The 26,093-nt window shown below is 61.4% G+C and overlaps 1 protein-coding gene across 7 annotated transcripts in view; it reads right to left on the bottom strand.

The window, feature by feature from the left end:
* AHDC1 (AT-hook DNA binding motif containing 1) overlaps positions 1-22,853 on the bottom strand; it is a 43,964-nt gene extending 21,111 nt beyond the window's left edge. For 3 of the 7 annotated variants that reach the window (XM_065697772.1, XM_065697773.1, XM_065697775.1), the window contains exons 1-2: positions 22,649-22,853; positions 22,058-22,178 (exon numbers count right to left, since the gene is read on the bottom strand). In XM_065697772.1, coding sequence (XP_065553844.1) covers positions 22,058-22,178; positions 22,649-22,795 — 268 coding nt within the window. In that variant the 5' untranslated portion in view covers positions 22,796-22,853. Of the gene's footprint in view, positions 1-2,338; positions 2,445-7,950; positions 8,169-22,057; positions 22,179-22,474; positions 22,568-22,648 lie in introns of those variants that run through there. The other 4 variants (XM_065697777.1, XM_065697778.1, XM_065697779.1 and 1 more) reach the window with 4 other exon arrangements.
* Between the last annotated feature and the right edge of the window lie 3,240 nt (positions 22,854-26,093).

Genomic DNA, 26,093 nt, shown 5'->3' with positions numbered 1-26,093 from the left:
CCTCTTTCTCCCTCCTCCTCCTCCAAGCTGGATTTCAGCAGCTCTGCTGAGCTCCAAACTCCATTTCCAGCTTTTCAGTGCGACCTTCTGGCTACCTGGATCCCTGCACTGCAAGATGCCCCCTCTGATCTCCCCTCCCCTCCGGCCCCCCAGCATCCCCGGGGGAGCCAGGGCTGGATGCAGCCAGGAGCTGGATGCAGGGGGGTGGCCGAGGAGGAGGAGAAGGAGGAGGAGGAGGGAGAGGTCGGGCTGCACCTGGATGCAAGTGGCCTCGGGGATTTTGGGCTGTTGTATTTAACCCAGCCTGGCCCAGGGAGAAGCAGGAGCCTGGCCAAAAGGCGCCTGGCAAACTCGTTCCATGTGCGGGATGCGCTGCCGTGGTTCCTTGGGCATCAGCTGCCTGCGCGGTGGGACCCCCCCCAAAGGGCCCCCGCTCTCCTAAAACACCATCCCGCAGGGATGTGCCTGTTTTTCAGGCTCCGTCAGCCCCATGTGAGAAGCAGGGGGCTGCGGGACACAGCCCCATCCATCCCCATGCCCCACATCCCCAAGCAGGGGAAGGAAGGGAGGAAAGAGCAGGCAGGGAGCAGGCAGGCGGGCAGAGGCAGCACCGTGGGGCACCTCCTTCCAAAAAGGCAGCACTAAAAGCAAGCCAAAGAGATGGAAAAAGCCCCAAAGCGCCAAATCCACCTCCCCCCCCACCCCCGGCGCCCCTCACCCCGCTGCCCCCTGCCCTCGCCGGCTATTTCAAGCCCTTGTGCATATCCCCCCTGTCCTCCTCCTCCTCCTCCTTCCCTCCCGGCACCCTGCTCTCCTCCGCTCCCTCTCGCACTCTGGTATTTGGTGTGTTCTTCAGCTGCAGGAAATTCCTGATGCTCTCCATCATTGCAGCCTGAGCTCGCATCCCCCGCCCTGCCGCGGCTCTCCTCCAAAGGACAGCCATGTGCTGGACAAGCCAAGCACCTCCGGCATCGCTCCCTTCCCGCTGGGAAGCTGCTTTTCCCTCGCTTCGCCTCCTCCTTCTCCTTCCACCGTTGTGGTTTCAAGCTCTTAACGCTGCGAAACGAGCCCCGTCCCTCCCCACACAGGGCTGGAGCCGCCCGGCCCCGGCCGTTCCCTGCCTGCCTTCCCCTCTTCGTCTTCCTCGCTTCGCAAGACCGCTCCTGATCTTATTTTAATTCGTCTCAGACGGTGTTGGAGTGTTATTTTAAGAGAGAGGATATGCACAGACATTGTGTTTTCTGCTTTTTCCTGGCCCTAAGCCAGGCTCTCTGGGCTGTCAGCTACCCACTGTGTTGCAGTCACGTGTGGGAAGAGGCAGCCAGAGCCAGCCTCACAACTCCTGGTAGCAACATGGAAATCAAGTGTGCACTTTTCTTCCCTCTGTATGTGTCTGTATTATTAATAGCGTCTCTCTCTGTGAGTTATCCATAATGTATCTTAATACCTGTCCGTCTGTAAATGATGTATTACGGAGCACGCGCACAATGGCTGCGGCGCTGGGGCGGGGGGGAGGAACGCGTCGTGACGGTGCTGGTGTCACCCCCGAGGTGTGGGGTGGGGATAGGTGCAGGGATCCCATTGGCCTGAGCAGCTCTGGCTGTGCCCTGGCCCAGTGGGAGCATGAGGAGGTCTGTGTGGGGATGCTGTGGTGAGGATGCGGTGATGCAGCGATGTCCCACCCCATGGGCACCAATGGGTCCTAAGAAGCTCAGGCAGGACACAGCACACCCAAGGGGCAGTGAGGTGAGGCTTGCACACGCGTGTGCAAGGTGAGCACATGCACATGGGCAGAGGGGAAAGCGCAGGCTGGATGGACGTGGCACGGCACAGGTTGGATGGACACAGCATGGTTGTGTTAGCAGCACCCAGCACCCATGTCCCCCTCTCCAGGCTACTGGCATCCCCTCTGTGTCCTGAGGACATCAGGGCAGGGATGAGTTCATAAGGACATGGATGGGAGTGGGAACACCTTGGGACTGGGGTCCCGAGGTAACACTGAACATCCACAGCAACCGTTATTGACACCCACAAAGTACGTGTGTCCACGCAGGAGCACATGGACACATCACACCCACCCTTGGGCACCATCGAGACACAGCTGTTGTCTGAACTTGCCTGTGCATGGTGCTGCCTGCAATAGCTCTGCCTGCAGCACCCCTGCCTGCAGTACCCCACAGCACTACACACCATGCATATCCCCATACACCATGCACCACGCATGGGTGCTGCAGCATGCCAGGACACAGCAGCACCCAAACCCCGCAGGCTGCCCAGCCCTGCACCCCAAGAGCATTGGTGCCCCATGGCCTGCACCCAGCCACCATCTGGGGCCCACCGGGAGCAGGAATCCAGGAAGGCGAACGGGAGCTTGAGGCTTTGCGTTTCTGGATTCTGGTTCCCGTCTCTGCTCCTGGCTGTTTCCATGGAAACTGGCGTTGGACCTGGGAAAATAAGGTTAGGGTTTGCAGAGGAGGCCCTCAACCAGCGCCTGCCCGGCTCTGCACCCCAGCGGGGCACGCACCATCACCCAGTCCATCACCCAGCGCCCTGCTTGGGGCTGGGATCTGAGCGGCACCGGCACCATCCAGCATCCTCTGTCCTGTCTGGTGACCCCTGAGCTTGGCACATGATGGGGTACTTGGAAACCACGGGCTGTGCCGCTCTACTCACCCCAGTGAGGGGCACTGCTCACACCAGGGTGCAGCTGCCGGTGGCACCCACGGGCTTTCCCAGCATCCCACTCTCCCTCTTGGTGTTCCAGGCTCAGCCTCGATGGGAACTCACATTATGCCATGGTGCTCATGATACCCCAGCAGCCCCACTGGCACAGGGGACATCCCAAAAACCATCCTTGAGTCTCACAAGGACCCAGCAGCAGCAGCAGCATCCCCCTCCCCATTCCTGGCGCAGCATCCCCAATTGCTCCGGGGAAGGTGGGGAGTCGGTGGGGGGAAGAGAACCAGGACACGGCACCTCGGGGGAGCCGTGAGCACTAATGAATGGAGGCTTTTAAGAAGCACTTTGAGTGAGAAGTGCTGGAGTAGGAACTAATTATTCCTCCCGCCTGCGCGCACACCCGTACGCATCTGCGCGCAGACACGTCCCGCTCCTTCCCGCAGCCCCAGCTGCCAGAGCACAGCCAAACCCAGCACCACAGAGCAGCCACCTCTCCCATTGCAAGGAGTGCTCCAAGGATCCAGCTCTCCACCTGCCCCCCTTTGCACCCCGCTTTGCTGCCATCACCCCCCATGATTGGGCGTGGGTGATGCTCGCCCTCTTCCTTGTGCTCAGGTTTGGTGCTTTTCTCATCAAAAAGCCGATGTTTTACAGCAATGGAAGGATGGGTGGCGGGTCCACAAGGCCATGAGGGGATGGATGGCACCCACTGTGGTGGTGAAGCCAGCACAGATCCCCCCAACCAATTGCATGTGTGACCCCAGGTCCCAGCACAGCCCAGTGGGACCAGCGCAGCGAGGGGCTGGACGGAGCACAGCCCAGCTCCCAGCAGCATGCACGCGCAGAGGCTGAACCCACTCCCCACACATTACCCCATATCCTCAGCCCCACTCAGGCCCCATGCTGCTGACCCACAGAACCCAGAGGCTCGAGGCATCACACCCCTCCCTCCCATCCCTCTCTGCGTGCCGATGGGCCCCGTGGCCCCGCTGCACCATTTTGCATTCTGGAGCTGGCTGGCCCCGCTGCCCTCCCACTCCCACCCCCACCATGGGCTGCATTTCAGCTGCTGTTGAAATGTGTCCAGGCTGGATTCATCACAAGAGCCCTCAAGCGGCTGCAAACAAACAGGGGAAAAAAGAGACAGAAGCAAGCGGGAGCGAGCAGAGGCATCGATCGGTGCTGGGGTGGGGGGGCCAAGCCCCTTTGGCGACGCCAAACCAGCCTCACATCCACCCCTCTGGAAGCCGGGGATGAAGGGCAGGGATAGAGAGATGGAGAGCACAAGTGCCACCACCCCCTGGTGAAGCCCCCGGTGCGATGCTGCGATGATGGGCACCGCTTCCCGCTGGAGCCGGGCTCGTACCGCTCCCAAACTTCCCTCTGGTGGTTACTGCAGTTCGGAAAGCAAAGGGGAGGCTCGAGAGCATGAACAGGAAACGGCATGGATTGGATGGGATCAAGAAGGGGGGCACCCATGGGGATGGGGGCACCCAGCGCTGGGATGTGCTTGTTGCTGGGGAAGGAGCCAGCGGTGGGGACACGGTGGCACATCAGAGCGGCTGTGGGTCTGTATCCCGGCCCAGCATGGATGTTAATGGAGCACTCCGCTGGGAATTGCCACCATAGGTCTGGGTTTTTAAAAGGGGCTGGCTATTTTTTCCCAGCACTAACGATCCCATCTGTGCCTGACATGCTCCAGCTCTGAGCCCAATGCTCCGGCATGGCTCCCACAGCTCATCCGTGCTGATCACATCCCCCTGCCTGGTCCTGATGGCTTGAGGCATGTATACAGCCTGTGATCAGTGCCACCAGCGGGGCTATGGCACTGATATGGTGATGTGCCACAGGAGGGTGGCAGCAATGGTGCCTTCAAGCAGCAGTGCCAAGCTCGGTGACGGTGGGTGACAGCAGCACACAACACCCATTGTGATGAGGTGGCAGTGGCAGGGGATGCTGCACAGCCTGGGGACAACAAGGGGTCTCTCTGGGTCACACACATGAGAAGCAGCTCAAAACCCAGTGGTTCTGACCATGGTTGTCCTCTACAGGGCACTGCAACCCACTCCCATGGGCAGGCACAGGGCTAACCCTGCTCCTTTCCATGGCGCAGCATCCTCCCTGCCTGTGATGCACTGGCACCAGCTCTTCCCTGCTCCCAACAAAGACCTGCGGGCGCACACAGCTCTTTGGGGAGAGGGTTTGCAGCATCCTCCCTGCAGGACCCCCCCCTCCTCCAGGCTCCTCTCCCTGCAATGTCAACCTGCTGCTCCACATCCGCCAAGGCTGCCCTTGGAAAAGCTGCCGGCTGCTTTGCCAAGCCCAGGACAAGCTCTTTAGCTCTACTCTGCCAGAACAGATGCCTGGGCGACTGTAATGCTTCCTTAGCAGGGATGTGTGGAAAAACACCCCCCAACCTCCTTTCAGCACTGCAGCACCACCCCACCGACTGCAGCACAGGGACCCCCAAAAGCTCACGGGGTGAAGCAAGGTGAAGGCTGGGGTGATGCCAGGAAGGGAGGATGAGGAAGCCAAACGTGGCTCTGCTGGGAGCTGGGGAGGAGAGAGCGACCCCGCTGCAAGGACAAGTGGGAAGCGCAGGCTCCGCTCGCCACCGGTGTCCTTGCAGCCGCTCGCTGCTCCGTGTGGATGCTCCCCACTAAACCAATGCTCCCGTTCTCATGCCAATGCCCTCTGTGTGGTGCAGGGAAGGTCCTGATGCCGAAAGCTCCCTAAATCCCCCTCAAAGCCGCCCAGCTCCAGGGACAGGAGCTCCCAGCCCTGCACCAGCCATTGCGCTGCGCGGAGGAGGCCGGCAGCGTTTCCACACAGATATTTTCTTCCATTGGCTGCAGTTTGGGGCTGCCAAAAGCCAAAACAAGAATGGAAACATCCCATTTTTTTGGCAAAAAATCAGCGCAGGGTGGGATTTTTCTTTGGTTTTGGTTTTTTTACTTCTTTTTTCTCTTTTTTTCCTTGTCTTTGGTTAGGAACGGAAATTCCCTGCCATGAAAACATGATGAAACCCCAAACCAAAACAGAGTTCGCACTGAAACCTCTGCCCCATTCCCTTGGGATGCCATGTGGGGCAGGTCCTGGGGCCCACACGGCTCCAGGACACAGAACATGGACCCAAGTACTGGTGATGGCCACATGTGAGGTGAGGGCACATCGTGCTTTGGGATCCCTGTGGCAAGCTGCTGTGATTCCCACACTGGGATATGTAATTTCTCAGCCATGCTCAACGATGGGACACAGGAGCCAGCATCAGGCCTGGCAAGGCACTGGTTTGCCCATGGGAAAGCCGGTTCCTATGCATGGGCCCGGCTCATGGAGCTGGAGGCAGAGTTTGCTCATGGTGCTCCCAGGAAAGTGCCCGTTTCTGGCTATTCCCTGTGGATCCCAGACACCTTTGGGATCCTTTGCAAGAGCAGCCGCTGGGAATGGCCTCATCCAGCCCATCCCAGGCAGCTCGGAACCATGCGAGCCCCAGGGCTCACCCTGCAGCACCCCCGTTGTTCCCTATCCCTGGCCCTGCTTTCCACCAGATGTTGGGTCTGGAGGATGAAACGGCTCTTCCCACCCCAGCTCCCATTCCGGAGGCTGGATCCGGCCACGCAGGCTGAATAAGGCTCTGCCTTTGTCCGGCTCCCCCCGCTGTGTTTCCCCTTATCTAGCCCAGCCGCCTTGCCAAGAGCAGGCAGGAGGACAAGCTGGCGAGGGAGAGGCCCTTCTCCTCCACCTCCAAACCCCTCAGAGCCGCTGGCAACCCTCACAAAACACCCCCCAGCACCATGGCTGCTCCCCAGAACAGCCCCCCCCCCCCCTTATTGTGCTGCGCCCCAAACCACATCTGGGCACAGCAGCATCCCTTCTGCATCCCCATCCCTGAAGGGGGTCCAAGCATCCCCGTGGGGGTCTCAGCATCGCCGGGGGGGCACCGACAAGGCAAGGGCTGGGCGAGGCAGGGGTCTGGGGGCAGCACGGAGCAGGGCTATCTGTCTGCAGAGCTCTGCGCGCCGCAATTAACCTCGAGAGAGCAGGCACGGCTCCTGCCAAGAACCACATTAGGTGTGTGGCAGCGTCTAGACATGCAAGAGACCAGAGGCCTTCATCTGGAGGAAGGCGGCTCCATCCACATCCCTTCCCCCTTCTCCTGTCTACCCCCCCCAGGGACGCCCTTGCAGCTCCAGAGGAGATGCAGGGATGGGAGTGTGGGGTTGAGCTCAGCCCTGCATCCCTTAATGGGTCAAAATACCCCCGTGCTGGGCTTTTACATCAAGACTCTGCTGTTTGCCATGGCAAGCACTGCATCCCTACGGATGCCAGACCCACAGCTCCCCAGCCAGCAATGGAAGAGGAGGAGGAAGGTGGCTGCAAGCAGTACCTGAGCCATCTCCCAGCCAGGACATGCACCAGCAGCATACCAGCAGACCCCATGGAGCCGGGGATGGAGCTGGGATGAGCCCTGCCTCACCACCTCTCAATCCGCATCCCAGGAAGCAGGTACCACAGCATCAGGAAGGTCTGTGCAGGGCACTGCAGGCACTGGGCACCCTCCCCACTGAGGCACCCATGCCACCCCCTTGCTCTTGCCTCCCATGCACAGCCACCCCAGACGGCTGCAGGATGCTCGGGAGGAGAGATTTTTCTGATGTTAATTAATTAAAATAAACAGCAAATTAAATACAGCAAAATTAAAATAGCTCCGGAAATTAATTTTCAACAAAACCCACCTGGAAAGCCTGGATATTTAAAGAATTAATGGAGCCCTCTGAGACCATAAAGAACCGATGAGCTCCCGGCATCCACCAGCCCCCTCGAAGCCTGCTCGGGGACCAGGGAAGCCAGGATAGGACCCCTGACAAGGGGCTGTCCCCAAGCCCTGTTTCCTCTGCCACACACCACCTGCGTGGCCCTGCTTGCAGCCACCTTGGCTTGATGCACGCTGCCAGAACCGCCACAGGGATGGAGGGATGCAGGGGAAGGATGCAGGGATGCTCAATTGCGGTCCCTCCTGGCACAGCATAGGGCTGCTAGCACCCTGCCTGGTGATGCTGCAGGGACACCAGGCTTCCCCCATGCCTGGGCAAACCAGGGTCCCTGGGTTAGGGTTAGGATGTCCCTGTCACCCTCCTGGCCAAAACCAGAGGGAAACCCCACCTTCCCAAAGCTGCCTGACAGCTCCTGGGTGCTCCAGGCTCCCCACACATAATCCCCCCCCAGCCAAGGCAGGATTACCATGCTACCAAGCCAGGCAAAGCTCCTTACCAAGCACAACATGCAGATCCGCGGGGTCCCCAGGGGCCCGGTGCGGCGTGGGCAGAGCATGGATGGCTCAGGTACCCGGGAGCATCCCTACGCCCGGTGAGGCTCCGGCCCGAGGCCAGGCACAACTCGTTGCACCAGCTGGGGAGCACCAAAGCGAGCACGGCGGGAAGTCCCGTCCAGCACCAGCTTCCTCCCCCTGCGTGCGCACAGGCACAGCCACAGCCACCCGTGAGCGAGAAAAGGCTCCGGAAGGAAGCAGAGAGAGCAAGAAAAAGCTGCAGGTGGGGAGCAGGAGGGGCCACATCCATCCCCTCCCTGCTGTGGGGCGCAGTGGGGCACCCGCGGCTCCCCCCTCGCTTGTGCTGCCGGTGGGGAAACTGAGGCATGGCTCCGTGTGCGTCCCACACCCCGATGGGGAGGGAAACGCTTCCCTCCACCATGGCCGGGATGACACCAGCTCCCGGCCTCCTCCTGCTCCACCCTGTTCCTGCAGGAACCCAGGAGCCCCGGCTCCGGGCAGGCAGCCAGCGCTTCCCTCCTGCCTGCACCTCCTGCCTGCGCCTCCTGCTTGCGCCGCTCTGCCCTCAGCACCCACCATGGCGTGTCAGGGCGACCTTGGCACGGTGCCGCAGCCGTTCAGTGCCAATGGAGCGATGCAGGGGGTGGGCAGAGGGGATTTCCCCCCCCCATTCATTAACCCTTTGGGTGTTGCTGCTGTCGCGGGGCTCGGAGGGTGCCCGCGGTGCCAAGCCGGGGGCTCTGGGTGCCCGGGTTCCTCTGCACACAGATGGCTGTTTCGACTCAGTCGAGCGCTTGACCTAAATCTCCTCCTGATCCACGGGAGCTGCAGTCCCTCAGCAGCACAGCTCAAGGCGAGGAGGAGGAGGATGATGAAGGAAAGCGGGGGGGGACGACCATGGCCAGCTGAGGGTGGTGGAAGAAGAATGAGGGAAGGAAGAAGAATGGGGAGGGGAAGAGAACACATCTCCCACGCTTCAACCTCCATCACCGCGTGTGCGGCACCCACCGGGGCTGGGGCGCGACGCCCCATAGAACCACTTCCTCGGAGAGGGGCCCCAGCGGAGGAAGCTCCAACGGCTCGAGAAAGTTTCGGCTGTGACTCAACCGCCGGCTTTCGGGTGCCCGAGCCCCGGTGCAGGGGGTGGTTTTGGAGGGGTCGGGGTACGTTTGCTGCTGGGCGCTCCAGACAAGGGCTGTCTGCGAGGCATCGCGCTCCACCCCCAGTGTCGGAGCAGCCCAAACCGGCTTCCCAGCGACAGCAGAAAGCTTTTAAAATCCCCTACGCGCGGCATGAGTCACTCCAGAGCCAGTGCCCAAAACAAGCTCCGACACGGAGAGGAATGGCGAGAGCCGAGATGCTGGGGGCGGGCAGGAGGGGCTGGGGAGGGCCGGGGAAAGGGGGGAAAAGGGGGAGACAGAAGGGAGGGAGAGCAAAGAGAAGAGGCAGAAATAACAGCATCTGAAACTCTGCCTGCTGGAGGCTAATTGGTTCCGGCACAGCCTGGTTTGTTTGGCAATGTTTCCTCTAATCCTTCAGGCTCCCAGCTCCCAGCCCCAGGGACATGGGGACATCTCGTCACCCACAGTGCCTCTGCGGCATTCCCGGCTCGGCTTCCCCCCCCACCTCCCCTCCAATCCCGGGATGCAGAGGCGTGATGTGGTGGGACCCATGGGGGTGCACCCCGCCACGATGATGGTGCCCCCTTATGTGGCACCGGGTGAGAGGATGCTCGGAGGACGGGCAGGCAATAGGGTGGGAGAGGGAAGGGATGCGAAAGGACGGGAAGGAAGGGTAAAGGAAGGGCCCCCCAGCCCAGCATGGCTGAGGCAGAGCACTAGCCAAGAGTCAGCAGCTTTGTTCCAGGTGCCGGCTCCCTTTTTTTCATTAGGCTAATGGGATGCGGATGCATTATTCCATTCCACATGCTGCTAATGAACCACTCAGGCCAGTGCATTTGCATTAATGTGCAAAGCACTGGAGGAGGGTGGAGTGGCTGCATCTGGCCAAGGCTGACCTTCCCCACGCCGCCCAGCCTCCCTGGTGTGCTCTCAGCGCTCCAATGGAACCTTCATCTCCCTGGGATGGCCGGAGGCGCGTTCCAGGACAGCCTGAGCAAACCCCATCCCAGCCTTCCCAAGCTCACTGTGTTGCCCTATTGCCTGCACCGTTCCCCCAAATGATTCCAGCACCCCATGAGCAGTGGGGACCACAGCATCCCACTGCTCCCCAAACATCCATCCCTTCACACGCTGCATGGAGATGTCCCTCGGTCCATCCTCCCCTTCCCAGTTATCTTCACTGGGACCTCCCCAAAGCACCCCAAAACGCCCAAAGCCGTCGGGGGTGGGCATCCCCCATGGTGCTGGCAGGCAGAGCTGGGCACCATCGGAGCCCTGGGGTTGTTTGTTCCGGCTCCATCCCTGGAGAGGTTTGGAAGGCGAGTGACCCACGAACTGGAATGTGCAAAGCCTCCAGCAAGCAGAGCCAGCTGCCTGCGCAAGGGGGGCGGCGAGGGGAGAGCAGCCAGCCCCATGGCACCGCACGCCTCCGTGCACAGGGATGCATCCCCGACACGCTCTCCCAGCCACTTGAGACAAGAGAGGGTCACCCTCTTGTGTCCCCATCACAACAGGTCCCCAAAGCCCCCTGTCCCCCTCCCCAGCTCCCTCCCAGCCAGCACAATGCTGTGTTTAAGGCCAGCTTGTACAGGGCTTGGAGCAGCCTGGTCTAGTGGTCTAATGGATGAGCTTTAGGGTCCCTTCCAACTCAGAACATTCCATGATTCCATGATGCTTCACCCCTCGCCCTGTAAGACGTGAACCCTGGGGTGGCCAAAGGACCTTTGCTTTGGCCAGTGCCTCCCTCCCTAGGTGCTAGGAGGGCTCCCAATGGATGGCAGCAAGGACAGGTATGGCCATGGGGGGCACGGTGGGGTCTGCGGCAGCTCCATGCCCGGAGCACGCGGGTGTCTGGGTCTGTCACAGCCTGGTGAGCAAGTTAATCTCAGGCTCCCTGACACGTGGAATAAAACCGCGATCCTGTAATAGAATTCATTCATCTTCCTGTCCAGGCGGAGAACAAGCCCCTGCCACCCACTGGGGCAGGGCACCCACGCTCCTCCCTGCAATGGGACCATGGGAGCAGCATTCCCATCAGCTTCCTCCCACAACAGCAACGTGTCCCCTTCCCAGGGGCCACATGCATTGGGGTCACCAGTGTGGGTTGAACCCCCTCCAAGGGTGATCCATGCTGGATGGCAGCCACAGTGCTCACAAGGGGGGAAAGGGAAACTGAGGCAGGCAGTGGCACTGGGGGAGAGGGTGGTCCTTGGTAGCATGAAGAGCCATGGGAAAGTGTCCCTCTGTCTCCGTGGTTCCTTCCCCACTTCCTTAGCTGGTCCCGCAGACAGGGGATGGCACCTACGGAGGAGCCCAGCACATTCCCAAGGACCAGCTCTTGGCCCCAGCGATGGAGAAAAGCCCTGAGCAGGTCAGGAGGCTCTGGGACTGCCTCAGTTTCCCTTCAGCACCCAGGGCAAAGCCACCCCAAGGCAGCCAAGCGGGAAGAGGAGGAGAAGGAGGAGGAGGAGGAAGAAGAGGAGGAGGAGGAGGAGGAGGAGGAGGAGGAGGAGGAGGAGGAGGAGGAGGAGGGCTGCTCCTTCCCGGCCACACAAAGCCCCTTTCATCGGGGCTCAGTTTGGATTTCCTCTGCCAGCCCAGAACCTCGCTGCCTTCTGCCCTGCCAGAAATGCTGCGGTCAGGGCCAGGGGCTGGCATTTGGATACCATGGAGGGACACAGGGAACTTGGGGTGGCTTCATCCCCTACCGCAGCCCTCACCCCGACTGTCTCCTGTCAGCTTTTAATGAGACCCCGAATAACAGTGGCCTTGCAGGGGAACGGGAGCTTTGTTGCTCAGGAACTCATCTGCTCCCGCTGCTCCTTCCCTGCTTTAAACCCTAATACTCAGCTGGGGACACTGCAATCAGCCACCACGGAGCGGGCCCCGTGTCACTGAGGATTAGGGCTCCTACAGCCCCACTGGGGGTCCATGGCTCTGTGTGGGATGGGCTGCCCCCCCCTGCAAACCCCGAAATAGGGGGACAAGCCTAAGGACCCTCCCCAGCCCATCTCCGCCAGGGTCCCTACATCCCTGAACTGCATCTGTGCCACTGGGTTACTTTTGGGGTGCAGAGGAGCCACAGACCCTCGAATGACCCCCTGCAGAGCACCCCCATGCAGACAGACCCAAAGAGGGTTTCCAGGGGTTGGGTGGCTTTGTATGATGGGGCTACAGGGACAACAATGAGGCTGGGGGTGACCAACATGAGCATCACCCAACCTGTGTCCCCATGCCCAGCCCGAGCCCCCAGGAGGAGAAACTGAGGTACATGGCCCCCATGGCACACAGCCCACAGCGGCCCTGCACCGAGATGGGGACAGGCACGACCTGCGCACCAGGTAGGATGGCGACAGCCCTGAGCCCCGTGCCCAGGTACGGTGCTGTGCTGCAGAGACACAACGAGGGCTCCGAGAGGCACCACTGAGCTCCCGGACAGCCCAGCACCCATGGGCTCACTCAACCCCTTAAAGCCCCCGAAAGCATCTCTCCCAGGTGCCTGCCCACCAGCCAGCCTCTCCCCAAGGCTGGGAATAGAGCAGGGAGCACAGGCGCTCATTAGCAGCCCTTCATTAGGAGCCCCTGGGGAGCAGGAAGGGACCCGGGGCACCTGCACCTCTGGTTAATGAGCTACGGTACCACTGAGCGCTGGAGGGGACATTGGGCACGCTGCGAGGGCTGACCCCCACCCAAAGCCCAGCGAGGCCAGGGGATGCGGGGATCTGAGTCACCCCCCATATGCCTGCACCCATGGGCGCTGCATGGACTCAGAAACCCCTGGGTCCTCAGAGATGGGATCTTCCAGGAAACACAGACATCCTGCCCCCAAAGCCACCCATCGCTCCCAGTCTGACCATTAACCCCCACGCAGCACCTAACAGGGACGCAACCCTCCTAACCCATGCATCTGATCCCACCGCAGCACCCAGCCCCACACAGGGTCCCCGCACCCTCCCACCGCCCCACATGGGGCTCTCCCTCGTTAATGTTTACTCGGGTTCGTTAGCGCCAGCGCATTGCCATGGCAACCATGCAAGCTGTGCACTGCCACCAGCGCCACCAGCGCCACGAGGATGTCCCCGCGTGTGGGGTCACTGCAGGCACCCCACCAGCACCAGCACCGCATGGACAGCACATGGGGAGCAATGGGGTGCAGGGGTTCGCCTCCTCGGGGTGGCTTTGGTGACAGCACCCGGTGCTGTGCCAGGGCTGCAGGCGTGCGCGGCGCTGCCAACGCGCCTCGGGGCTGCATTATTTATACACCAGAGGAGCAGAGGGCTCGGCTGCAGCTGCAGTGTCCTCATGAGCCGCCCTGCCCCATGTCACACAGCCACTGAGCATGGGGGCACCACAGCCCCGCAGCCACGACCATGGCGGTGAGGATGCTTGTGGGGCTGGGAGATGGCTCCCTGTCAGGCACAGCATGGGTTGTGGGGCCCTGCTGCCACCCTGGTGTCCCCTTGGTCATGGCATGCGGATGGTGCAGCACGTGGGCACATCCAGCACAACACCCCAGCCTGCCTCCTGCCATCAGCCCTTTGCAGATGGGTTTGGGTGATGGCAGCAATGGGGTGCCCATACCCAAAACCCACCCTGTATGACGCACAGCACAGCCCTCCTGTACCCAGCACCATCAGCAATAGCAGGATGAACCCGGGTTGTACCCAGCTCCATCACCAAGAGCAGGATGAACCCTGGCTGTACCAAGAGCAGGATGAACCCGGGCTGTACCCAGCTCCATCACCAAGAGCAGGATGAACCCTGGCTGTACCCGGCATCATCATCAAGAGCAGGATGAATCCCGGCTGTACCCAGCACCATCACCAGGAGCAGGATGAACCCGGGCTGCACCCAGCACCATCACCAAGAGCAGAATGAATCCCGACTGTACCCAGCACCATCACCAAGAGCAGGATGAACCCGTCCTTCCCTTTCCTACAGCAAACAGGTTTTCCTTGAGCTTCGCAGGATCCTCCCACCTCCTTCCCCGCCCCCGGGCCGGGATTTGGGGGTAAAAGAGCTGACTTGGGGCTTTCCATTGTTCCTGATGAGTTTCCCGGTGGCACCGGAGCAGGGGGCCCGGCCCCGCAGCCCCCCGCAGCGCCCCCGCGCTCCCCAGTGCTCGGTGCGGCTGCAGGCGGATTAATTCTGCATGACTGCCCGTCCCCGCGGGGGGACCGGACCCTCCGGCCCTGCAGCGCTCTTTACACATTCCTCCAGCCCAACTTAATTCCCTCTTCCTGCAGAGCTGGCGCATCTGCTGCAGTCAGGCAAGGAGGGGAAGGAGATGGGAGGGAGGAAGGGAGGGAGGGAGGGAGGCAAGGGGGACACCGGCATCCAGCATCACTCCGGCGCCGCACAGGTTATGGTGGTTGTCACCTAAAGCATCCAGCACGGTCCCAAGGGTTGCGTTGGGGACAGGGGAAACTGAGTCCCACCCCGCTCTGTTGTCACCCCTCCAGATACCAAGAGGTTGACTTAAAACCAGGGTTTTCAAACACTTCTGGGCTCTGCCTCTCCAAGGGGGGTTTGTTCCAACCCCGCTCTCAGCCTCCACAGCCCCAAAGGACAGATACCCACGGTCGAACACCATCCACCCCCAGTCCAGGATCCCTGGGTTTTGGGACGGCTCCTGGAAACACAGCTACTGCTTGAGCAACAGCCCCACGGCCCTGAGCGCATCCTGTGCTCAGAAGCCCCCTCCATCCCCTCACCATGGGGGGGGCCACACACACCTGGCCCCAGCACTGTTGGAGCCTCAGCCCATGTGAGCCCCCAGACACCATCAGGGTCAAGCCAGGGGTGTTCCCCCCGTAAACCCTGCCCCACACATATCTGCTGCCATCACGCTGCGGGCAGAGCTGACCTATGGGGAGATGCAGCCACCACATCCCTGCTGCACCCAGCATCCCGCACCCAGCACCCCGAGGTGTCAGCAGCATCCAGCCCCAGGAGAACCATCCCTTCTTGCCCACAAGTTGCCTGGCTCCATAGGCAGGCAGGCAGGCGGGAGGCAGGCGAGGAGCCCAGCTGCCGGCGGAGCTGCGGATAACATGCATTTAAATCACTTATATCTTTACTTTCTCCTGCGCTGGCTGAGAGATGGGCTTTTTTCCTGCATGCGTAATTAGGGGGTGGAACAGATGGTGGAGGGTTCGTTTAAAGTAATGCATCCATTAAAATAACCTTCGCTGTCGGGGACTGCGCTTTGAGAGGGGCCTGTTTCACTGGGGGTGGTGGGGAAGGAAAAGAGGGGGGGGCTTTGTTCTGCAAGGAAAAGGGGGTCCCACTTTGGGGGGCCCAGAGCGCATGCTCACTTCGGGATGCATCATCCCAGCTCCTGGGATGAAGGGGGGGAAGCCGGGTTGGATGCACAGACCTGTACTGCCATGCGCAAGAGCTGGGGATAAAGTGGGACCAAAGTGGGGGCAAAGTAGGGTTGAAGCAGGCCTCGCCAGGGCTCAGTTTCCATAGCAATGTGATGGCAGTGAGATGGTGGGGATGCAAAGCCCTGGATGGAGATGATGCCATGGGGTGGGCATGGTCCCCACGGTCCCCGGATTGCCTGGATACCCCATTGGAGCTGCTGCCCATGTCCATTTCTGTCCCCTACCCACCCCAGACCCCCAGAGCAGGCTATGAAGGGCATTCCCCCTTGCCACACTGCACCAGCCGCCTCTCCTGTTTCAAACCCCGGGTTCCCAGTGGAGGCAGGAGGGCTTTGTTCAGGCACCGGAGCAGCGGAGGCCAGAGAAAGCAGGAGTGCCCTGCCAGCTCTTGTGTTTCACTCCCAAGGAATGCCGGGGAGGGGAGGGGAACACTATTCCCCCCCCTTTCCCCCTGCTCCAACAACGGGCACCCGGCCCGGCTGCAGGGTGCTGAGGCTGGGAGGAAGAGGAGGGCAGGGCACAGGGATGAAGGATGGGGAAGGCGGGATGCAGGCGTCGCGTGGGTGCTGTGGTACCACCACGTGCGGCTGGTGGGCTGGGGGTGGCGGGGGGCAACATGCGATGACACCCCCCAGGTGGCACCGAGCAGAGGAAACCATTCCAAGCAGGAACTGAGGCTTGGAGGGGTGAAGCTCCCCTGGTACCCCCTAAACCTGGGGTGCTCCAGAGAGGGAGAGCAGCAGCGCACCCAGAGCCACCCATGCGTGCCCTGGTGCCAAGTGTGCACTTGCTAAGGTGCTTCTGCTGCCTCCAGGGCATCGCTGCTGCGTTGGAAGCACCGGGGAGGTGGGAACTGGGGGGGATGGGAGCACATGCCAGGGCTGCACTGGGGGGTCGGGCTGTTTCCCAGCTTCCCCAGCCCCCAGCAGCAGCACAGGGAGCTCAGGGAGGGCTGGGACAAGCCCAGCATCACCCCAAGCCGTGCAAAGGCTGGTCCTTGCCTCGCCGCCCCCTCCCCAGCCACAGCCCCTGCATCCCATGGTGCTGTGCATCTCCCCCTGCACGCCTCGCTGGTCCCACACATTCCCTCTTGTCAGCACCCTGGGTTGTCCCCAGGCACTGGGGGCAGTGGGATGGGGCCACTGCTCCTGCCAGCACCTCCATGCGCGATGCTGGGGGCAGAAAGAGAGATGCTGATGGAAGCCATGAGGAAAGGGACTGAGGGGACATGGAATGGGAGATGCCAACAGCAGGACTGGGGTCACAGGGTGACATCCCCACACCCCAACCAACTCCCCCATCTCACCCCTATCCTCTCCCAGCTCACCTGCCATCACCTCCCCATCCCCGCCAAGCCCGTCCTTTAGGTGAGCCTCATCACCGCCAGCTCTTCCCACTCCCCAGCCAACCATCCGCTGGGAAAACCGGTCCCCAAATCCCTTCACCGCATCCGCGCCAGCTCTGTGGGTCCGGGGGGGGGCTCGCCAAGAACAATAGCTCCTTGTTGCAGCCCGGCTCCCCTCCCTGGGCAGTGCTGGCCATTCTCACCTCTAGGTCTGTCTCGCTGTTTCCCAGCTCCCTCCTGACAAATCCCCGTTCCCGATCGCTTCTCCTCCCCGTGGGTCCATATTAAGCTACATTCTCCTTTCAGCTGGGTGGAAAACAGCAGTAATAACCATGTGGAGAGAGCCGTGCCCCCCACCTCCACTTCCCTCCCACTTTGGGGTTCAAATTTCATCTCAGCAAAAAAGCTTCCCCCGCCTCCAATTTCTTCCCCCAAACCCAGGCGCTGTCGTCTCGTCTGATCTCGGCAGGGGCCGTGTGGATGCTCAGCTCCTCCTGGTTCAGGATCTGCTGCCAATCTGGACCTCGCAAACTGGTTCTCACACAGCTCCCGCCCAGCGCCTCCCTCCCAGCACTCATTGTCCCTCCTTAGGCACCCAGCCCCACATTGCTCCCTGCCACTCTGCTCCTGTCACCCTGCTCCCTGCTCCCCATGTACACCTACTCATGTCACCCTATTCATGCCACCCTGCTCCCCATGCCACCCATCCAGTGATGCACTGAGGACCACGCTCCCCTCCTGCCACTGCTTCTGCTCATCCACATCCATCCCAAACCCAGCCGCTGAGTTAGGCAGGCAGGATTCATTCCCGGGGGCCCATGGGGAGGGCCTTGTCGCCTCCAGCCCAGCAGCCTCCCTCTCTCCTGCAGCCGAGGAGCTCATCCCCCTCGCCCAAGGTGCTCCATCCTCCTCCAGACATTTCAGGCCCAGGTTTGGTGAGGAATGCTCAGGTGCTGAGCCCGAGCCCATGCGCTGAAGTCAGCAGGAGGCAAAGAGCAAAGACCGTGCGTGGGTCTCAGGACCCGGGGGCGGCAGCACGGGGATGGGATGGGGATGGGATGCGGCTCCCGCCGCCTGGAACTCGTTTAGCGCTGGGAAGGGCAGAGGTTGGAGCTGGCGGATGCCAGAACCGCTCTGCTCTCCCTCCGAGAGGATCAATACCACATTGAGCCACTTCCCCCCGTCCCCCTGCATAGAGGCAGGCCTGGATCAACAGAGCTGGGCAAGAAATGGGCTTTGGCATCCAGAGGGGGTAGACAGGGCTGCCTGTCCCTGTCCCCTTCACCATGATCTGCTGCCGTGCACACCAAACCCTGTGCACACCAAATCCGGTGCACACCAAACCCTGTGACCACCAAATCCAGTACACACCAAATCTGGTGCACACCAAACCCAGTGCACACCAAATCCAATGCACACCAAACAATGTTCATGCACACCATAACCTGCCTGTGTACACCAAACCCTATGCACACCAAACCCTGTGCACACCAAATCCAGTACACACCAAACCCTGTGCACACCAAACCCTTTGCACACCAAACCCTATGCACACCAAACCCTGTGCACACCAAACCCTATGCACACCAAACCCTGTGCACACCAAACAATGTTCATGCACACCATATCCTGCCTGTGCACACCAAACCCTGTGCACACCATACCCTGTGCACACCAAACAATGTTCATGCACACCAAACCCTGCCTGTGCACAGCAAACCCTGTGCACACCAAACCCTGCCTGTGCACACAAACCCTTCACCCCATCCATCGCCCCCCATGTCCCCTCCACCGCGTCCCCCCATGCCCGGGTAAGCTCATTCCCTGCTGTGTACCGGGGGGGCTCCGGTCCGTGCCTTGCGCCCGCCCCGTCGGGGCTCGCTGGCGCAGGCGGCCGGCGTGCTGCGGCAGGTGAGCCCCGGGGCAGCGTTCCTGCCCGGGCCCGAGTGTCCCCACCGGGCAGCCGCTCCGCAGGCATGTTCCTTCCCGGCACCTCCCTCCTTCCTCCCCTCCATCGCCGCTTCCCTGTATCCAGCCGCCGAAAAGGGGGGAGCCGACGGGTTTTAATGAGCTCCCCGGAGGCATCGCTCCGCACCCCCCGCTCTGCTCTCCTCTCCCTCCTCTTCCCTCGCTCTGAAACACAACCCTCGGTGGCAAAGGCTGGAAAGAAACCACAGGGCACGTTCCCCCACCTCGATTCCCGCTCCCCTCCTCGCCTCCCCCGGCTCTCTGCTCTCCTGCCGATGCCAAAGACCCAGCCGGGCTCTTGTGCTTTCACTCGCAGCTGCAGCTGCCGATTTTCCCTGTAAGCCCTTGTGCCTAGAAGGCCCAGAGCGAGGGATTCTGGGACACGGTGATTGAAGACAGCACCAGCACGGAGACCATTGCTCAGACTTTCCCTGTCTGTCGCCCCAACGCTCAACCCACAGAGAGGGAGGGAAAAGAAACAGGAAAATAAAGGAAAGAAAGGGAAAGAAAAAGATGGAGAGGGGAAAAAAGCCCCAAACCTGGAGCGGCACTCGCCCCTTCCCATGTGGAGCAGCACTGCGTGTCCCAACCTCCCCGCAGGTCAGGCAGCCCATGGAGCCAAGCAGCACCCTGGGGACTCCAGCCTGCATCGCTTTGCTGTGCCAAATCCCACCGCGAGCGCGCCAGATCGCTCTCACCATGCAGCCTGATGTACATCACCTTAAAACCTCATGGCGGGGGCCTCAGCAGCACCCAGTTTGTTCCTTCCCTTGTGTTATTTTGACTGAAAGGTCACCATAACGCAGCTTTGGAGGTGAATTTTGGGGGTGGGCACGGGGGGAGGTGATGCCACGCACGATGCTGGTGCCTCACATGAAGCTGAGCGCTCACCCGTGGTGTGGGACCATCGGGAGCCAAGCGAACACCCCAGGCACTCATCACCGTGAGGTCAAAGCCCCCCAAGAGATGAGGTCCCCAGTGCCCTGGGTGCCTGAGGAAGGTCCCACCACATCAAATGCCTGCCCTCCAGCACATGCACCAGCCCAAGGCATGGCTCAGCACGTGCCCTGAGGCAGAGCAGCAACAATCCTAGCCTGGATGGACAGACAGACACACGGCGGGGAGTGGGGGTCCCTTTGGTACCCCCAGAACCACCCCAGCATCCCCAGCTCCCCAAAGACTGAAGCCAGCCCGCGTGGCACATCCCAGCCCCGGAGTTTGGCAGCAGCAGGGCCGGGAGGGGACAGGGGGGGTGACAGGACACAGCACATCTGCGACGCATGCAGGGGCCATCCCGCATCCGGGCAGCCCGGCCACAGCCCAGCATCCAACTGGGTGGCCCGGTGGGGAGAGCCCTGCCCTACAGCCAGGCGAAAATCCATCCCCCCCCCCCCCGTATCCCTCCCGCTCCCCCCCACCACACTGCCATTAGCGAGCCCGGAAGAAGGAAACAGCCCTCCCCAGCACTGCCCTGTTTACCAAGAGCTGGTTCCAAGCACTCGGGAGAATAGCAGGAGCATTTCAAGGCCCTGTTTCCACTCGGCTGACACACACTATTTATAGCAGCCCACAATTCTCCCAGAGCTTTCCTCGGGATCTCAGCAGAAATAGCCTGCCCCGGGTCTCTGCTGCCTCCTCTAAGGAGGCCAGGGCAGTGCTGGCCCCTCCTCAAGGCTTCCCATAACCTTCCATAGGCTTCCATCGCTTCTCCTGCACCGGCCATCCCGCTCCTGGCATGTCCTTGGCCACCCCGTCCCTGCCGCCACGGTGCCAACCTTCCCTGCTCCCCGTGCTCCCCACATTTCCAGCCGCCTCCTGCCGGATCCGATCCCGGCGGGCGCGTGGTGGCTCTGCCCAGTGGGAGGGAGGGAACGGGACCGTGGTTGATGGGGTGTATGGAACGGGAACGGGGGGGGGTGAAGGCCACCTCCCGCCTGCCTGCATCGGAGCGCGGCGGAGCCCCCGGGGACTCGCACCGGGGATGGAGCTGGCCTATTCAGGTTACAGAGACATGGCAGAGCGGAATTTGGCGCCACGCCATCCCTTCTCCAGCCCCCCCCTTCCCTCCTCTTTCCCCCCCTTCCCACCAACACCCTCCCCTGCAAATTCCACAGCCCAGCAGGAGAAGCCAGTGTAAGGGGACACCTGGGGGGGGAGTGAGGAAGAGGAGGGAGGCCTGGGGTGGGGGGCCCCCCGATTCGGACCACAAGCACCCCCCTTGGCAAGCGAGAGGGCAGGATCAGTGCCCGTCACCCCGGGGGTTCGCTTCTGCTCTCTGTCACGCCAGGATAAATCTGGAGCGACTCCACCACGCGCTGGGGCTGGAGGCGGAACACAATGAGCTCAGCCCGTGGCTTTCGGTGGCCGTTCTGGCAACCATGGGCCCAGGGCTTGGAGGCACGAGGCCACCCGGTCGCAGCCTGGGCCACGTCCTCTCTTCCCCCAGCACCTAAACACGCGGGGGTCTCCGCCTGTCCCCCTGCCTCGGGGACACCAAACACGTCCCCATAGGGTGGGCTGAGGGTCCAGTGTTAGCGTGACCCTGTGGGGTGCCACCAACCAAAGTCACCGGTCCCCCCATGGTCCCCAAGCACGCCAGAGGGGGGGAGAAAGGGTTGGGGGGGGAGGAATTTATATCAGCTGATCAATAAAAACAAATCAAAGGGGGTGACAGGCACCGAAGTGACAACCGCGCGCCGCGACCATGCAACTTCACCAGCGGCGATGGGGTGAAGCCCCCAACACCCCCGCCCCATCTCCAGGGCTGCTCATTGCCCCCCTCCCTTCGCCAGCCCTCTGCTCCCCGGGGCCAGGCTGCCGAGGGAAAGGGGGGGTTGCGGGATGCTGAGCCCCGGGGGGGTCCCCGATGTCCCCCGGGAAGCCCGTTGTTGACAGGCTCCAGCGCCGGCCCTGCCTTCTAGCGGACGAGCCGGCTCTGACAGCTGTCACTCACCGCTCGCAGCCCGGGGGGGGTGGGAAAAAGGGGGGGGTCTCGTGGAGACCGCAGCTCCCCCCCCCCCGCCCGCCCCTCCCCGCCCCAAGTACCATTAAACTCCTGCAATTTGGCACCAACTCGCCGCGCAACTTCGGCAGAGGGGACGGCGAGGGGGGGGGAACCACACAGGGACACGCCGCCTCCTCCTCCCTCTCCCCCCTGCCCAAACCCCCCCTTCAGCTCTTCCCGAAGGGGGTATCCCATGCGTCCTCCCACCCCATTCCCGCCTCCCAGCCCCACACACAAAGGCGGGGGTCCCCCGGTACTCACCCGCCGGCTGCTGCGCTCCAAGCCCCTCGGAGCCCGCCCGCCTGGGGAGGCTCCTGCCGTCCGGCGGGGCTGCCTCCTGGCCGGCCGCGGGGGTCCCGGAGCCTTCGGCACCGCTCGCCACCTTCAACGAGAGCATTTCCAGCGCCTCCTGCTCACATTCTCCCCAGGCAACTCCGCTCCTGCCAGCCCACCCCCTCCTCCGTCCCCTGCCTGCTCTTTCCTCTCCTCTCTCGTCCTTCCCTCTCTCCCCCCCCCCCCTCCACCCCTCTATTTTATGATTTTTCCGGCTTTTCTCTCCCCTCTAACGCTCATCTGGGGTTTTTTTAATGGGTTTTATTTTTTCCTCCTCTTCCCCCCCCCCCCTTCGCCTCTCACACACACAAAAGGCAGCGGAGCGGGAGGCGGAGGGGAACCGACCTCCCCTCTGCGCCTCCGCCGCTCGTCGCCTGCGGAAAGCAAAGAAAGACACAGCGCAGCAGAGCCCTGGCTTGCCGCTGCCTCCCCCCTTCCTCCTCCTCCTCCTCCTCCTCCTCTTCCCTCCTCCTCCTCCTCCTCCTCCTCCTCCTCCTCCACCTCCTCCCTCGCTCTTGCCTTCTGCCGCTCCCGGCTTTGTGGGGGCTGGGATAAAAGGGGGGGAGCGCAGCCGGCGGCGCGGCGCGCCCAGCCCCTCGCTCCTCTCCGTTGCGCGGCGGGGACCGCGGCTCCGCTTCGCTCCGCTGTCAGCGGCACGGCCAGCATCCGGCACCCCGGGGAGCCGTGCAGCACCGCCGGGGCATGCCGGGCCTTGTAGTCCTTGCTTTCCCTTCCTTCCACCACCCCCCCTCCTTTTTTTTCCCCTCCTTTTCCTCTTCCCCCCCTCCGCCTTCTTTCTCCTCCCCGCCGCTGCGAAGCGCGCAGGGAGGGGCGCAAGCGGGCGCGCAACCGTTGCGCGCTGCTTGAGGAGGGGGATACTTTAAGGGGGGGGGGTAACCGGAGGTGGTTTGTCGCCCCCCCGCCCCGGGATGCCCCCCTCCCGTGATCCCAATGGGATGCGCGGGGCATTGCTGCCCTCTCCCGGGCACTGCGCTCCCCCTCCCTAAGGATATGGGATTTGGGGACACGACAGCCTGTGCACCCCCGCTTTGGCACAAACCGGGGTGCGCATCATGACTTCAGCACCCTCTTCATCTCAGCACCCTACGGAGCACCCCCTGGTTTATTTTTCCCTACTTTTAATGAATTTCTTCTTAAGCTCTTGTGCCTGGAAGCATCCCCACTGCTCACTAACACCCTGCTCCTCCACATCCTTTGGGATCCCCTCTTATCCAGGTCTTCCAGGAGGCCAAGTAGTGACCAAACCCCCTTGGGACAGAGCAGGGAGCTGCTCCCCAAGCACCTGGAGCACCCCATGGCTCCCCTGAGCATCACCCCACCACCTTCCCTCCGAGCCTCCGCTGCTGTTAACGTTCCCAGAGCCGGGTAGATCCAATATAATTAAAGTAGATAATACCAGTGATGTTTGTTATGACATTGTGTTTTTGTGAGTGACGACTGAAGGGTTAACTCCAGGGAATTGGGAATATTGCTTGGCTGCTAATAACACGTGAGTCATCGATGAAAGAACACATGGGTGCAGGGAGAGACACAGCACCTGGTTCTACAGCAGCCCCTTCGCCTGCGTGGGGCAGGTCAGGGTTTGCTGCCTGTTTCTGGATCAACAGGCAGAAAGGAGTGAATCCAGACACCCCCAGTTTCACCACCACACTGGGATGAACTGGGGTCAAGAGAGGTGGTGTCTTCCAGTGGGGACCTATTGAAAAGCCGTGAGCTCCATCCCATCCCATGCACCCTGTAGGGATTAGCAGGGATGGATTGGGAACCAGTTGGATTCCACACACCCCGGATAAGGATGGGGATCAGTCTGCCTCACTCGGGAAGCAGAGCAGAGAGGAGTCCTGGGCTGCAGCCCGGTCAGCAGAGGAATCTGCACACGCAGACAGGATCGCAGCAATTGCTGGTGGCTGAGTGAGCAACTTTGCTCCCTTGTCCCCTCGCCCTGAATGTCAGCTTTGAATTTTCCTGCTATTTTTAGGGATGGTTCAAAACACCCAAGGAGGATCCCTCCCTTCTCGCCTTGCAGGGCTCTCTCTGCACCCAATGGGTATTGCAAGACTGGGTGTAGCTGTGGGAGAGCAGGACAGAGGGACAGAGGGACAGAGAGAGAAAGAGGTCGTGTGAAACCCTTTCCGCTGCAAGCAGAATGGGTTAGAATGTAAAAGATTTATTCATTTAATCCAAAGCATTAAAAGGTCATGTATTAATCAAAGAGATGCTTAAAACTGTCAAAGTCCTTTGTCAGGTTTGAAGTGCATCTCTATAGTTATCATAAAATATATATATCAGTCTGGCATGGAGCCCTCAGCAGGGCTAGGAGCAGGGACGAGGAGCAAAGGCAGGCTCTTTGCAGTGGGTGGAGGGGGACCCCTCCTCCAGCCCTGCTGGACTCCCATGGGTGCCCAGCACCCCTAAGCTGAGCTGTGTGCATTGGGGGTCACTCCACTTATCCCCAGGCCTGGGTTTGTCCTTTCTCAAGCTCGGCTGCGGGGGGTGTTTTGGTGTTGGGGGGCAGATGGGGAGATGGGGATGGGAAGGGGGTTCGGTTTGATGGGGGTGGTGAGTCTGGGAGTGGATTCTCCCCTCACCCCTGGTTCTCAATGGGCACAGGGGGTTCGAGGACATGGTAGAGGGCACTGGGATGGGTGAACCATGCCCAATGCCACCCGAGTCACGATGCGGCGGGTGCTCAGCCCCGCCAGGGTCTCTTAACGGTGGGTGACGGAGGATGGTCCCCAGGGCCACCCGGGTCACCCGGCACCCCGTCCCCTCTCCCAGCCAAGTGCTGTGTCAGCAGCGCTGGCGTGGACTTACGCTACCATCTAGTGGCTGCTTTGCCGAGCCGGGGCCACCGCTGTCCCCTGCTCGCAGCACCGTGCCCCCGAACGCTGCGGGCTCCAACCTCAATCCCCTCCATCCCAAAGAGGCAAGGACCCGCTCCTCAGCACCCTTCCCAGGATCAGACCTGCCTGGGATGCTCGGCTTGCCTTGGATGAGCGGTGGTGGTCAGCAGCCTGCAAGCCACCAGCACCCTGGGGTAGGTGCAGGGGGCTTGGGGACAGTGGGGTGCAGCAGGGGAGAGCTGGGGTGCACATGGACAGCAGAGCCACGGGGACAGTGAAAGGTGAGTGATGCTTTAGTGGGATGCAGGAGTTTGGAAAGAGCGTGGTCCAGAGGCCCCAGCTTGGGTTTGGGGTGATCCTGCCCCCTGGGATTGGTGGGGCATTGAGACCAGATGGGTTTTGCCATGGTAAATGTAAAGGGACTCATCCATCCCTGAATTCCTGCCCTGTGCTGCCCCGGAGCAGCAGCAAAACCATCCCAAACGTCTCCCCAGTGGAATCATTTTGGAGCAGCCCCCAGCAGCACTATGCCTGCTGTGCCTCCTCCCCATCCATGTGTGTCTGCATGGTGACCCCATCATCAGCCAAGAACCTTCCATCCCCAAATTCTGCTGCTCCCTGGATGCTGCTGGGGCTGGTGCATGGCTCTTCCCAAAGATCAGCTGCTTATCCACGGAAAAAGGCATCCCCTCCCAGCGACTGGTGCTGAACTGCTGGGTGACTGCAGATAGACTCCTCTCTGCTCAGTTTCGCCTTTGGAGACAGAATCCCTGCAGGCCTGGACCAGCAGTCCTAAACCTGGTCAAGCCGTAACCCCCATTTTTGGCCACTTTCCACTGTTGTTTGGCCATTCCTGCCACAGGGATGTGGCTCTGATCCACAACCCAGGAGCTCCACAGGCTCTGCCAGGCCCTGGAGATTGTGGGCTGAATGGGACAGGGACAGGCTTTTTTTTTTTGGGTGGGGATGGCCCCTTTTTGGTCCCATTGAGGGACCAAATGTCCCTCAATGACCATGTGCCAGCGCCGGCCATCTGCAGTGGTCTCACACCTGCGCCCACCGTGCGCTTGGCACCAGGTGGGCATCCTGGCTCCAGAACC

Source organism: Lathamus discolor, chromosome 18 (assembly GCF_037157495.1).
Source record: "Lathamus discolor isolate bLatDis1 chromosome 18, bLatDis1.hap1, whole genome shotgun sequence".
NCBI lineage: Eukaryota > Metazoa > Chordata > Aves > Psittaciformes > Psittacidae > Lathamus > Lathamus discolor.
This window is presented reverse-complemented; position numbering and strand designations above follow the sequence as displayed.